Source organism: Canis lupus, chromosome 19 (assembly GCF_048164855.1).
Source record: "Canis lupus baileyi chromosome 19, mCanLup2.hap1, whole genome shotgun sequence".
Classification (NCBI taxonomy): Eukaryota; Metazoa; Chordata; class Mammalia; order Carnivora; family Canidae; genus Canis; species Canis lupus.
Window position 1 is genome coordinate 33,710,585 of NC_132856.1, and position 13,453 is coordinate 33,724,037.

The 13,453-nt window shown below is 51.2% G+C and overlaps 1 protein-coding gene across 17 annotated transcripts in view; it reads left to right on the forward strand.

The window, feature by feature from the left end:
• Positions 1-13,453, forward strand: part of ACOX2 (acyl-CoA oxidase 2) — a 31,661-nt gene that overhangs the window by 3,545 nt on the left and 14,663 nt on the right. For all 17 annotated transcript variants that reach the window (XM_072785637.1, XM_072785627.1, XM_072785631.1 and 14 more), the window contains 9 exons: positions 130-281; positions 686-793; positions 2,543-2,662; positions 2,973-3,088; positions 3,824-3,996; positions 6,723-6,885; positions 8,148-8,338; positions 9,697-9,876; positions 11,728-11,833. In XM_072785637.1, the coding sequence (XP_072641738.1) occupies positions 130-281; positions 686-793; positions 2,543-2,662; positions 2,973-3,088; positions 3,824-3,996; positions 6,723-6,885; positions 8,148-8,338; positions 9,697-9,876; positions 11,728-11,833 (1,309 nt within the window). The remainder of the gene's footprint in view (positions 1-129; positions 282-685; positions 794-2,542; positions 2,663-2,972; positions 3,089-3,823; positions 3,997-6,722; positions 6,886-8,147; positions 8,339-9,696; positions 9,877-11,727; positions 11,834-13,453) is intronic.

Below are 13,453 nucleotides of genomic sequence, written 5' to 3' on the forward strand. Positions count from 1 at the left end.
TTTTAAGGGCAGTGGTCATTGGGAAGCCAGTATGGTGGATGCCCCTTCCCTCCTGCACCCCGCCAGGCTGGCGGTACCGGGGTCCCTGTCTCGGGTGGGCTACTCAACCACCGGGTCTCTCCCCCACAGAACTCTTTCTGGAGACCTGGCCTTCAGTATACACATGGTGTTCCTGAAATCCCTCAAGAGCCTGGGCTCAGAGGAGCAGATTGCCAAATGGGCCCCACTCTGCAACGATTTCCAGATCATCGCAACATATGCCCAGACAGAACTGGGCCACGGTGAGCCAGGGCTTCTGCCTGCAGAGTTCAGGTGGTGCACAGTTCCGGAGCGTCAGAGACTGTGTATTTCAATGCAAATGTTCCAGCAGGTGGCAGTGAAGGGTCTCGAAGGCGGGGGTTCCTTTTTCTAATTGATACAAACACCGCCCGTATGAGCCAGCTATGAGCCAGCGTGTGGGGCAAGTTGTCCCTTCTGGAAATGACAGCAGGCATCCCTTGTCACGGGCTGGCCATGTGGGCACAGCCCACGGGTGAAATCCTGGAAATGCCTGTGAGTATAGCTGCGAGCTCCGACTCCAGACTGGGCTGGTACCTGGCAGTTCCCGGCCCACCAGGACGCTGCTCCCCAGGTGAGATCCCTGTCCTGACCCCCTGTCTAACTAACTCCTCTTCTTGATTCCCAGGGACATATCTTCAGGGCCTGGAGACTGAAGCCACCTATGATGCAGCCACCCAGGAGTTTGTGGTGCACAGCCCCACGATGACGGCCACCAAATGGTGGCCTGGGGACCGTGAGTATCCATCCGTTCTCCTAGCCCCACCCGGTCCCCAAGGAGAACAAAGTTGGACAGCAGAGTAGCACTGGCTCCGAGGTCCAACGGATCTCAGATTGATTCCCCGTTCTAGGCTGGTGACCTTGAGTGAATCACTCTGTCAACAGGGGGGATGTGAAAAATTTCATCAGTGAGTGGCTCAGAGCCCCAACTTTGAAGTCGCTGAGGAAGCTGACCCAACCTTCCCCTACACAGACATGCGCGTGCACACACACACCACATACACACAGTCCAGTCCCAGGCACTCTCACCTCCCGAGTTAATGATTCAGCTTGCCAATGGGTCACGCAGTGCCCAGATCACACACAGCCCTTGCTCCGGACATCCAGGAAGGCTCCGCCCAAGCTGGCCACAGGCGCCACAATGCCCCTGTAGCCACCAGGTGGCGACCACACCAGGCTTCCCCCAGGCTCAGTGATATTTGCCTGATTTTGGGGGGTGGGGGGCATCCTGCTGAGCTCCTCTTCCTGGGGTTGTGACAACACACCTCTGAGGGCACGTCTGTGGTGCTTCAGGACCCATTTGATGAATGCTTCCATGGGGGAGAAAGTCCAATGAATGCGAGGAGCACAACTAAGCAGCAAGAGAAAGAGAGAGAAGTCAGAGAAATAATGGAGGGGCAAGAGAGCAGTGAGAGAGGAGAGGGAGGGAATGGATGAAAAAAGAAACCAGCCTTTCCAATCGGGCCGCTTGAAATGCCAGCTCCGTCCCCTCCGGGCTGGTGACCTTGAGTGCCTCACTTGCCTCTCTGAACCTCCGTTTCCTGATCTGGAAAATGGGGCTCATCATACCCGCCCTGCAAGAACTGGGAAGCATCAGCACAGGGACCGTCGCCACCTGGGTTTAGATAAATGGTAATTATCTGTATTTGTTATTATTAGGTGGATGGTAGAGTGATTCATTTATGTTTTTGAGAACGGGGGGGAAAAAAAAGACTTGCTCATTTCACAGTGCCTTTTGCACAACACTGCTTGTTTGGCTCTTTGGGAGCAGTTCGCCCTCCCTGGGATCAGTGACTCTTTGAGGCCCCTGGGATGGGAGGCAGCAGTGCACACCTTTTCCCATCATCAGGGGCCAGTTTCCTCACCATGGATCTCCAGCAGCCTCCTTGAGCCTCCCTACCTCATGCCTGTGTATCTTAGGGCATTTGCTCCACACATCTGACATTTAGACAGAACCCCCTGCACCTCCAGCCACCAAATGGCTGTCCATAAAGCCCTCTGCCCCAGTGCATTCTAGAGCCAGACACTCATATTAAAGCTCTCAGGGCTGTTGCAGTCATTTCCAAGGATGAGTCAAGGCCGTGTGAATCAAGGGGTATGCTGAAAAAGCATCACTTTGTTGCCCTGGATGCTACCTCTTTCCTCTGCCTGGCTCCACCAAGCCAACCCAGCCCTCAAGCCCACAGTGCTCCCTCTGCCTTGCCCTCCCTGCCCTGTGCAAGCTCCCCCTGGAAAATAAGCCCGTACCTTTCAGGCTCGCATGCATCCTCCTCTGGCTCGCACCACTTGAGGCAAATCAAATAAACTCCATCCTGGCTTCACAGGGTGCCGTGCCCTTCCCCGTGCCACCACACTGGTCCTCCTAACCCATTACAGACTGGACCCACATCCAGGTTCCTGATGGGGAGAGTTAGCCTGTCTGCTCCATACACCAGGGCCTCCTACACCAGAGATCATGCTGAGCCTCTCATCTCTCTGCCTTCAGTGGGACGGTCCGCCACCCATGCCTTGGTCCAGGCCCAGCTGATCTGCTCAGGAGCCCGACAGGGCATGCACGCCTTTATTGTGCCCATCCGGAGCCTCCAGGACCACACCCCACTGCCAGGTAAGTCCATGTGGCTCCCAGGCCCACTGCCAGGAAGAGACACTACCAGGCCTCCCTATCCTGAGGCCGCTGAGGTGATAGGAGAAGCAGGGACATGTCGCCCTTGGGTAGGGAGGAGTCCAGTTGGACAGACCTGTGCTAACTGGCTGGGTGAACTTGAGCAACATTCAACCTCAGCTCAGTCAATTGCAAAACAGGTGTGATTAACCCCACGTGACTGGCTGCTGTGAGGCTCAGGGGAGCCGGGACATGTGTGAATGGTATAGAAAGTACTTGGTGGACAGATGTTTCCATCTCCATCTCCTTCTAGGAGTCACTGTTGGAGACATCGGGCCCAAGATGGGCTTTCACCACATAGACCATGGCTTCCTGCGACTGGACCATGTGCGGATCCCTAGAGAGAACATGCTGAGTCGCTTTGCACAGGTAGGAGTCCTGGGGCGGCTGCAAGCCTCCACTGCCTGGAGAGGGGACAGTGGCCCTGTGCAGACTGCAGCTGGCTCTGGGTCCTCCTTTGTAGAGCAGAGTTTGGGGCACCCCACCCCAACCTCAGAGAGGCTCTGGTATCCCACAGATCTGGGTAAAGCCCCGGTTTAGGAGCTGTGTGATCTTGGGCAAGTCACTTGACCGCTCTGAGCCTCAGAGTTCTCCCGAGTAAATGCTCAGAGCTTCACGGGGTAGTAGAGCTGTCATGGAGTAGGTGACAAAGCAACGTGAGAAAGAAGGAAGGGCTGAGAGTGACATGCATTTTTACCTACAGTGAGGCTTAGACAACCAATCACTGAGCAGACACTAGTCGAGTGCTGGAGGAAGTTCTGGAGGTCCCCATCATGCCAGGCATTGCCTTTACCTGTGGATTTGGGGGAGGTCTTAGGTGTCCCAGGAGAGGAGCTGCGAAGCAAGGCACTGCCTTTACCTGTGGATTTGGGGGAGGTCTTAGGTGTCCCAGGAGAGGAGCTGCGAAGCAAGGCACTTGAGGCAGTGACTATTTAGCACAAAGCACAGGTGTGTTTCACAAGCAGCGTCTCTGGCTGGCGGTCCGCTCTCTGCTCCAGGTGAGCGATCTGAGGACTGTGCCTGTAGCGTATGGGAGTCCACACTGTGGGTGTAGGACAGGCTTGGGTGCCTTGGCTCAGACCCAGCCCGTGTTTGGTCCACCAGGTCTTGCCAGACGGCACCTACCTCAAGGTCGGATCATTGCAGATCAACTACTTATCGATGGTGGTGATGCGAGTGGACCTGCTCTTGGGTGAGATCATACCCATGCTGCAGAAGGCCTGTGTCATCGCCATCCGCTACTCGGTCATCCGCCACCAGTCCAGCCTCCGGCCCAGGCAAGGGACACCCACAGGCTGACCACAGACAGGGCTACCTTTCCATCCCATGGTGCCTGCCCCCCGATCCACCCCTCTGCCAGAGTTCACATTACCCTCATGACATATGCACAATTTTTGCCCAGACCCCGTCCGTCTGGCCTTGTCTGCAGGGTCTCTATCCAGCTCCCTCTAACCCCAGCTGATCAGCTGCCCAGCCTGTGTTGGTAGGGGTCTGTCCCTATTGGGTTTCTGTGTGATCATATGTCTTTGACCTTGTAGCATCAGATATGACTCAGTCTGTCCAAGTCTCACTAGGCTCTGGACGGCTGTGACTGGCTTGTGTCTGGGTTGTCATCTGGTTGACAGGCTGTGGGTGACTTAGTAGCTTCTGAGCTTGTTCTGTCAGAGTGTGAGTAATCGTGTCTGAGAGAGCCCAGCTGTCACATCAGATGGTATATGACTGAAGCTGGTCCTATCTGGCTGTGCTGTCACCATCCACCTGTGGTATGTCCAAGTCTGGATCTGTTTCGTTGTATGTGACTGTGCCCAGCTAATGCTCCCTCTGTCCTGCGGGACTGACAAGCTGACTGTACACTCTGTGGTAATTGTTTAAATATTTATTTAACCCAAGTTTAAGACCCAATGTGGGACTTGAACTCATAACCCTGAGACCAAGTTCTGCATGTTCCTCCAATTGAACCAGCCAGGTGCTCCTGGACTCTGTTTTTAAATATGTGTTATGTGTCCCCATGCATGTGCATGCCTGTGTAAAGACACACACGGCTGCCAGTTAAATTTTAATTTTAGGTAAACAGCAAATAATTTTTTAGAATATGTCCCAAATGGGGACTCTGGATGCGGCAGCGTGGGGCTGAGCAAATGGTGATATACTGGCAGCATGGAAAGAGAGGGTACAGTCATAGTTGACTGAACTTGTATTGTTGAGGGATGGGCTTCAGCCTGGAAGTTCTTTTTTTTTTTTTTTTTTTTTTTAAGATTTTATTTATATATTCATGAGAGACCAGAGAGAGAGGCAGAGATATAGAGGAAAAAGCAGGCTCCCCACAGGGAGCCTGATGTGGGACTTGATCTCAGGACCTCATGATCACCAACTGAGCCAAAGGCAGACACTCAACCACTGAGACACCCAAGTGCCCTCAACCTGGCAGTTCTTATCCCAACTCTGCTAAGTGACCCTGGGCAAGTCCTTTGCCTGCTCTGGGCCTCATTTTCCTCACCTGTAATGTGAAGAGTGAGAGAACTTCTGGTCTAAGAATCTGGTGATGTTTCATGCCATGGGCTCAAGGATCCAGGATCCAGGATCAAGGATCCATTCTAATGCAGAATGGACTAGGGTCAGATGTCAGACAGACCTGGGTGATACACGGCTGGGCCACTTGCCTAAGCCGTGACCTTAGGTGAGTCACGCCCACCTCCTTGTCCCTCAGCGTCCTCACCTACAACATAGGTGTGAGAGGAGCACTCTTTCAGGACAGCGTGGAGAGTGAAATGCAACAAAGCGTACCAGGCCTGTAGCCCAGGGCCCTTTCTTCTGGCAAGCCCAGGGCACCTGTGACTGGCCTGGGCTTTGTATTCCCAGACTGAGGGAGTCTTCTCTGGAGGACAAGAGTGCGAGGAAAAAGGTGCTGCCACTGAAGTCCCATCCAGAGTCTAGTTTTCTGACTTAAAGTGTCCTCAGGATGGTTCTAATAGTCCGTGTCTGAGGCACCTGGGTAGTTAAGCATCCAACTCTCAGTCTTGGCTCGGGTCATGATCTCAGGGTCGTGGGACTGAGCCCCATGTCTGGCTCCACACTCAGTGGGTCTGCTTGAGAGTCTCTCTCTCTCTCTCTCTCTCTCTCTCCCTCTGCCCTCCCCACTCTCCCTAATAAATAAATAAATAAATAATGTTTTTTAAGTGTCCAAATGAGGGGCTGCTGACCTAAGAATCCTCCAACAGCCATACGAGACTTCTCACATTCATGCTTTTTTCTTTTTAAGATTTTATTTATTTATTTGAGCGAGAGCAGGAGGAGGGAAAGGGGCAGAGGGAGAGGAAGGAGCAGACTCCTCACTGAGCAGGGAGCCTGACATGGGGCTCGATCCCAGGACACTGAGATCACCACTCAAGCTGAAGGTAGACATTTAACCGAATGAGCCACCCAGGTGCCCCATTCATGCTTTGTTTTAATCCACAAATAGTTACTCTGGTCTCCTTCATGCTGGACACAGTCTTAGGCACTGCAGACACAGCAACAGACAAGGCAGATGCAGTCCCGGCCTTGCGATTTCCCCCAAATTTACATCTCAGAGTTACTGAGATTAGAATCGATGTACCTCCCAGCATATACTATGTGCATCTGGACAGTAAAGGTCACATTTCAAATCATCCCGGGTACAAACCACAACCCCTCACTTGAAATCCTTGGGACCATATGTGTTGGAATTCAGTACTTTCCAGGTTTGGGCAGGTTAATAATGGTACCTACGCTATAATTTTCTAAACTTCCCCCATAAGGAACAGCACCCGTAAGCAAACGTGTCAATATTTCTACAGAGAAATGTGTGGGTATTCATGTTAGATGGAATTGTAAAAGTATTACTAACCTCATGTCAGCTCGGGTCAGGTTTTTCAGTGAGTTGTAAAAAGCCATCAGTTTTTAAGTCTTTTACGGCACTGAGGATACGGGAAGGTGGAGGTGGCATGTAGCCGTCTTCTAAACCTTCTGCTTTTCTTCCCCTCAGCGGCCCAGAGGTAAAAATCCTGGACTATCAGACACAACAGCACAAACTCCTTCCTCAGTTGGCCACAGTCTACGCGTTCCACTTCCTGGCAAGCAACCTCTTGAAATTCTTCCACAGTTCCTACAGTGCCATTCTGAACAGAGACTTCAGCCACCTGCCTGAGGTAACCGCTGTCTGCTGGGAGGCAGAGGCTGGGACAATGGCTGAGATTGTTCTGCCCATGGGGAAGTAGCCTCAGCCCTGTTTCCATGGGCTCCTTATACTCCCTCCCCCCAGCCTCCCAATATCCCAGGGCACCCACAGGGAACTGCAACCCGACCCCGTCCACCCACATCTGGCCTCCAGAAAGCCCCCAAAATGTTAGAGGGAATAATCACACATAATACACAGAACATGGGAGCACAATCCCAGGTGTGTATTTGAAACCTAAAAAGCCCTAAAAAATTGTAGTTGCTGAGAACACGATTGGTCACACAGTATGACCTGAATTGATATGATTTATCCCGCTGGATGTGTATCCATTTTACAGCAGAAATACTAATGAGTTTGATCACTAAAGTTGCCCCAGACTCTTCTGGGTGTTATATATAATCTACCATAAATGCCCTGCTTTAGCTTTCTAAAATTCAAAAAATATTGATTCCAAGACACATCCGACCCCAAGGGTCTCAGATGAAAGACTATATAGACTTAGGTACACACTAAGATTAATCCATCAGACCCTATGCTTTATAAGCCTTGCTTCATTAACCCTTCCCATTTTACAGATTAGGAAAGTGAAGCACACAGAGATTAGAGAACATGACCTTCTTCCCAAGGACTTTATTTTTTTTTTTAATTTTTATTTATTTATGATAGTTACAGAGAGAAAGAGAGGCAGAGACACAGGCAGAGGGAGAAGCAGGCTCCATGCACCGGGAGCCCGATGTGGGATTTGATCCTGGGTCTCCAGGATCGCGCCCTGGGCCAAAGGCAGGCGCCAAACCACTGCGCCACCCAGGGATCCCTTCCCAAGGACTTTAAAAGTCTGAAAGATAGATTAGGGCTTTCAAGAACCAAGAACTCAAATCGGGTCTGCTGGCAGCCTCTCCTACAACCCGGGCCAGTGGATTGATGATGGACAGGCCGGCCCTCCAAAAACTCCACTTGCCAGCAAAACCCTAAATGATGGTGAGCCCAACCCAGGAAGCACCTGGAGACACTGGCCTGGACAGTTCTTTGTTTTCACTGCCCTTACAGCTAGCTACATTGCCTCATCGTATGACCTTGGGCAAGTCACATCACATCTCTGAGTCTCAGCCTTCTCATTCATAAAGGCTCAAGCTGAGAAAATAATTCTTCCCTCAACAGGGTTGTGCTCAATGAGCAAGAAGTGTGGTTGTTACTGGAAGGACCTCTTACTCGCCCTGCCCCCTGTTCTTGCAGCTTCACGCACTGAGCGCAGGAATCAAGGCCCTGGTGTCAGACCTGTGCCTCCAGGGGACTGAGTTGTGCCGTCGAGCCTGCGGTGGCCATGGCTACTCGAAGCTGAGCGGCCTGCCCTCCCTGGTCAGCAGAGTGACAGCCTCCTGCACCTACGAGGGTGAGAACACTGTGCTCTACCTCCAGACGGCCAGGTAAGGCCCCTGCATGGGTTGAAGCGACGCCCAATGCCCACGGCAGGAGCAGGCCCTGGGCAGCACCCTGTAGAGATGGCCCAACACACATGGTGTGTCTCTAGGCCACCCAGAGCCTCTCGCAGGCCGAACAAGAGTGTGGCTCTCCCTTGCTCCAGCCGCTTCTCTCCTTCAGTGGCTCCCCACAGCCCGTGGGAAAAGGCTACACTGCACCTGGCCTGCCCCCTACCCCACCTCCCTTCCCATCATGCTCTCCCTTCCCCCAGCTGGACTCAGTTCCTCTTTCCCATCACGGGCTTCACGCTCGCTTCCCTCCAGGACCCCTCCCTGAAAACCCTGCCCCAGCCCGCTGGGCCTGCTGTCAGCGGCTCTGGCTCCTCTAGTCCCTCGGGTCGCTGCTTAGATGCCAGCCCTGAACATGCCATCTGGAGTTGCAGCGGCCCTTCTACCCAGTACAATCCGGGTGTCTCTTCGTGAGCCAGAGTTCCCGAGGGCCTTGCTCACCGCCTGTCCCTGGGCTTAGCACAGGGCCTGCCCATGGAGGCTCCTGAGGGGCAGGAAGGGTCTTGGGGTTGACTTCCCCACAACTGGCAGCTTCTGTTCATTCTTTTCTGTCTGTGGGGGCTCCGCCTGACAAGGCCTTTCACATTCATAAAGGGTTATAGGCTTTTTCAAATGAGAAGAGGGATACAGTACTGTGTATTAGATACTCTGTGCCCCACAGAGTACAAATATTGTCTCAGTTTTCAATCAGGTGAGTATTGTTATCCCCATCTAGAGATGGAGAAACTGAGGTCAAGGGAGGTGAAATAATGCGTACAAGTGTCACAGAGGTCCCAGCAGAACTGCTTGGGAATCCAGACTTGGCTGAGACCACAGCCTATAACCACTGGGTCATCGCAGGAAAGAAGTCAAGGGTCACCTGTCACTCTCCACTCCTGTTAGCATTCTTACACCTATCCTTCCTCAAGTAAGAAAATTTAATTTCTGCTGTCACTGTACAATTCAGCATGAATCCCCAAATCACAGGATCCTAAGCAGAAGAAAAGACTCTGTTTGTTCAGATACCGAAAGGGTTGATGTTCAGGATCTGAGTGTCTGTCCAGCTCTGTGGCTCTGGCCTCCTTTCCCTGAGGAAGAATCAACAGCCTCTGGGTGCACTTTCCTGAGGGGCTCACAGCAGGAGGGCTCTGGGGGTGCTCAGGAGTGACGATAACCATCAGGCAGGACCAGGCAAGAGCCTGCATGGCCCTGGTTCTCCCGTAGGGAGCATGAGAGTGCATGTTTCTGGGCAATAGGGGTGTTGGGCTATCCCACAGGGCTCCCCACTGCTTACCTGCTTCTATCCCCACCCCCAGGTTTCTGGTGAAACACTACTTGCAAGTTCATGGGTCCCTAGGCTCCACATCGCAGATGTTTCTCCCCAAGTCCACTGCATACCTGACTACACCTTACCAGGCCAGGTGCCCAGCCCAGAAAGCAGCTGACTTCCTCCATGCAAAACTCTATACCGCGGCCTGGGCACACGTAGCAGCCAGGTGAGCAAGAAACTGGCCATTCCACCTGGGGGCAGGCTACTTCCCATGCTGGGGCCTTTGGGATGGGCTGGGTGAGCATTTGTGAGTACTCCTCTAAAAGGCACCCTCTTCCCCAACCTCAGTGCTCTCAGTTCCTGCCACCATGGGCAGAGAAGGGGAAGTCACATCCATCAGCCCCCATCACTTCCCCATCCTGGTCAAACTAGTAGAAGGACATCACCACTCTGGCCAGTACAAGGAACTTTTTTACATCTTTAGGTTCCTACTGTAATTTGCAATCCAAAGAATATGCCCACTTGTATAAATGTATCTATGTAAATATCGAAAAATAAATAATGTAAATACCAATACTGTATTTAAAATATCCCACAAACTAAAAATAATTTTTAAAAAGATGACTACATCCAGGGGTAGGATTAGTTTATTTCCAGGGTCTAGTGGGCTCCAGGGAACACAGACAAGACCAAGGACTCATTCACTCTGTCATTCAACAAATACCGGCAGGAGGTGTCAGACATGTTCAAATGTGCCAAGGGGCTGCAAATAAAAAGAAGTCCTGACCAAACAGAGACACCATCACAGGAAAGAGAGATTGAAGGACCTAAGAAATAAACTTTCCGAAACCACCCCCACCCTCAACTAAAGCACCAAAACAGCCCAGAAGAAATATTTTCAGTATATAATAAGAGGTCTTATAGCCCAACCTGTGGTCTAAGGACTGGTTAATAATTATTTCAAGATCACAACCAACTTTGGACATTCATGTATTTATTTCACAAGTACTAAGTGTCCACAGTGCACCAGGCATTGTTCTAGGCACAGTGGATCTATCGGTAAACAAGTCATAAAAAGCCCAAGCCTCATGGAACATTTTGTTTTTTAAAAAATATTTTATTTATTTATTCGTGAGAGACACACACAGAGATACATAGAGAGAGGCAGAGACACAGGCAGAGGGAGACGCAGGCTCCATGCAGGGAGCCTGATGTGGGACTCGATCCTGGGACTCCAGGATCATGCTCTGAGCCGAAGGCAGATGCTCAACCACTGAGCCACTCAGGCGTCCCTGGAACTAACATTTTAGTTGGAGGGAGGTGGGGCGTGCCAAATAAGGCTGCTCAGGGTAAGTAAAATGCCATTATATTGATTTTTGCTTGTATTTCAATATAACATCTGCTTATCTAACTCCCTGATAAGAAAAAAATAAATATTGCTTAATAAACAGTTTGTTTTGCATAGCAATTTCATGGGTTATGAGTGGATGGATGGGCAGGAGTAAAAAAGTAAGAGAATACAGGTTAAGTAAATGGCAAATGACCAATTTAGTGGTTTGGAGGACAAGAGTTTGTTTGGTTTTCTTTTCTTTTCTAGCCTTTTAAGGTCCCTTAGGTAGAACCTACAGGCTGGGTGACTGACTGGCTTCACTAGCCTTTACAGGAAAACCATTGTCCTTGCTCAGCCACAGAAGTCGGTCAACAGAGTGGCCTGAAAACACTGGCATCAGGATGGTGTCTGCATTAGGAAGGGGTTCAGTGCCTGGCCTAGAGCCCTCAGGCTTTACAGCTCAGAGGTTAATACGGCTTTACCCTTACTAGTGGTGTGACCCTGGACCAGCTAGTGAACCAATCTGGGACTGTTTTCCCCTCTGTAAATTGGGAATGCCTACCCTTAGAAGGGTTAAAGAGATAATGTAGAGCAAACATTTAGCTTTGCAACACAAACAAACTGTCAATAAACGGGAGTTACTGTATTTCTACTTGTGAGGCTCCCCAGGCAGCCTGAGACCAGACTCCATCAGTCTCTTTCCCACTCAGTCAGGAAGTTGAACCTTTCTTTTTCTTTGGCCTTCAGGCTCATAAAGGACTCAGCGCATCACTTACAGACTCTGATGCAATCCGGAGCTGACTGGGATGAGGCCTGGAACCAGAGCACTGTCCTACACCTCCAGGCTGCTAAGGTGAGCTGCCCGCCAGCTAAAGCTCCAGCTGGAAGGGACCTGTTTTGTTTCCCCCACAGGCCACCATGCTGAGAAAATCTGAGCTCTGCCATTATTCCCAGCCCTGCTCAGTGGCTGCCCTCATTTCACTTCCAAGGCTTTCGTCCAGGGTATTTTAATTAAAGGACTTAACTCCAAAGCAATCTTGCTGACAGCTCTTAGGGAAAAATGTAATGAGGCAGTGTTATTGGATTTGCTTGAGGTTGTTCAAATATTTCCTCCCAGATAGAAAAGCAGGTCAAGTCTCCCTTTAGCCCCACAGGCAATCCTTAGATGTCTGATTCAATTTCTACTATGTTTTGCGTTTCTGCATAATTCACATTCAGTCAGCAAATATTTGAGCACCCACTCAACACCAAGCATTGGGCCGGGTACTGGGGGCTCGATGGTGCCCATAGGCAGTACAATCAAGGCAGCACTGGGATGGGGAAACAGGCTACAGGATCCCAGGGAGGTACATCGCTACCTGGCATGAGGATCAGAAAGGCTTCCCAGAAGTGGCATCCAAGCCAAGACGTCAAGAGTGAGCTGAAATTAGCCAGGCAACAGGTAGAAGCTGTGGTTTGGGAAATGGAGGTTTCCTGGCAAAGGGAACAGCAGGTGAAAAAGGAAGCGAGGCAAGCAAAGACATGGTGCTTGAGAAAATGCAAATCCTCCCAAGGAGGAGTTAAAGGAGGAAGACTGAACCCAGAAAAGGAAGGCAGGTAAGGGAGGGGGAAAGATGGGCAAGGCCTGGGACCTTCTGCATCGCTGTGGACTGTTTGGTTTGTTTTCACTGCAATGGGAAGCCTTTGCAAACTTTGTACCTGGGGAATGAGGTGATCAGAGTTTCACTGTAGAAGAACCATACAGGCTGCCTGGGGAGCAATGGACTGGAGGCTGGAGGCCAACTAGGAACAGGCAGCAGCTGTCTGGGCAAGAAGGGCTGAGTGAGGGTGGTCCAAGAACTTGGCAGACGGCAGGGAGAAACGTGGGTGGACACAGACATATTAAGGGGGTAGAAGAAAGCGACTGCTTTCAAAGAGTAATGGGGTGGGAAAGAGGTTAACTCCTGAGCTCTCACTTAGGGAGCTGGGGCTCTGGCCCTACCTACAGCTGGAACTGTAAACCAAGGTGAACACTTTGACCCTCAGGCATCAGGCCCAGGAAATGGTAGGAAAGCCTGAAGGAGTGTAGCAGCCCTCGCGGTGCAGGCTGGGCATGAGCGCCACCTGGTGACCCGCCGTCTCTACCACACATCAGCTGGTACTGGTCTTAACTCTGCCACCATCCACGGGGCTGTGTCCATCGCAGGGGGACTCCCTGCTGTAATAAATGTCCTATCAACCCAGAGGAGGGTGAGCCAAGGCTGTGTTCTCACCAGACTACAACAAAAGGAACCACAGCTGCCCATTAGGCATCCATTTTCCAAACCTCTGCCCTGCCTTCCAATGGACCAGGCACTGCATGCCAGGGTTACCTCAGTTAATATATACCACCCTGGAGGTGGAAAGTAGCATAACCTCCATTTTACGGATGAGGAAATAGAACTCAAAGGAATTAAGTCCCAGAGGTAGAAAATGGTTAAGATGCTTTGCTTTC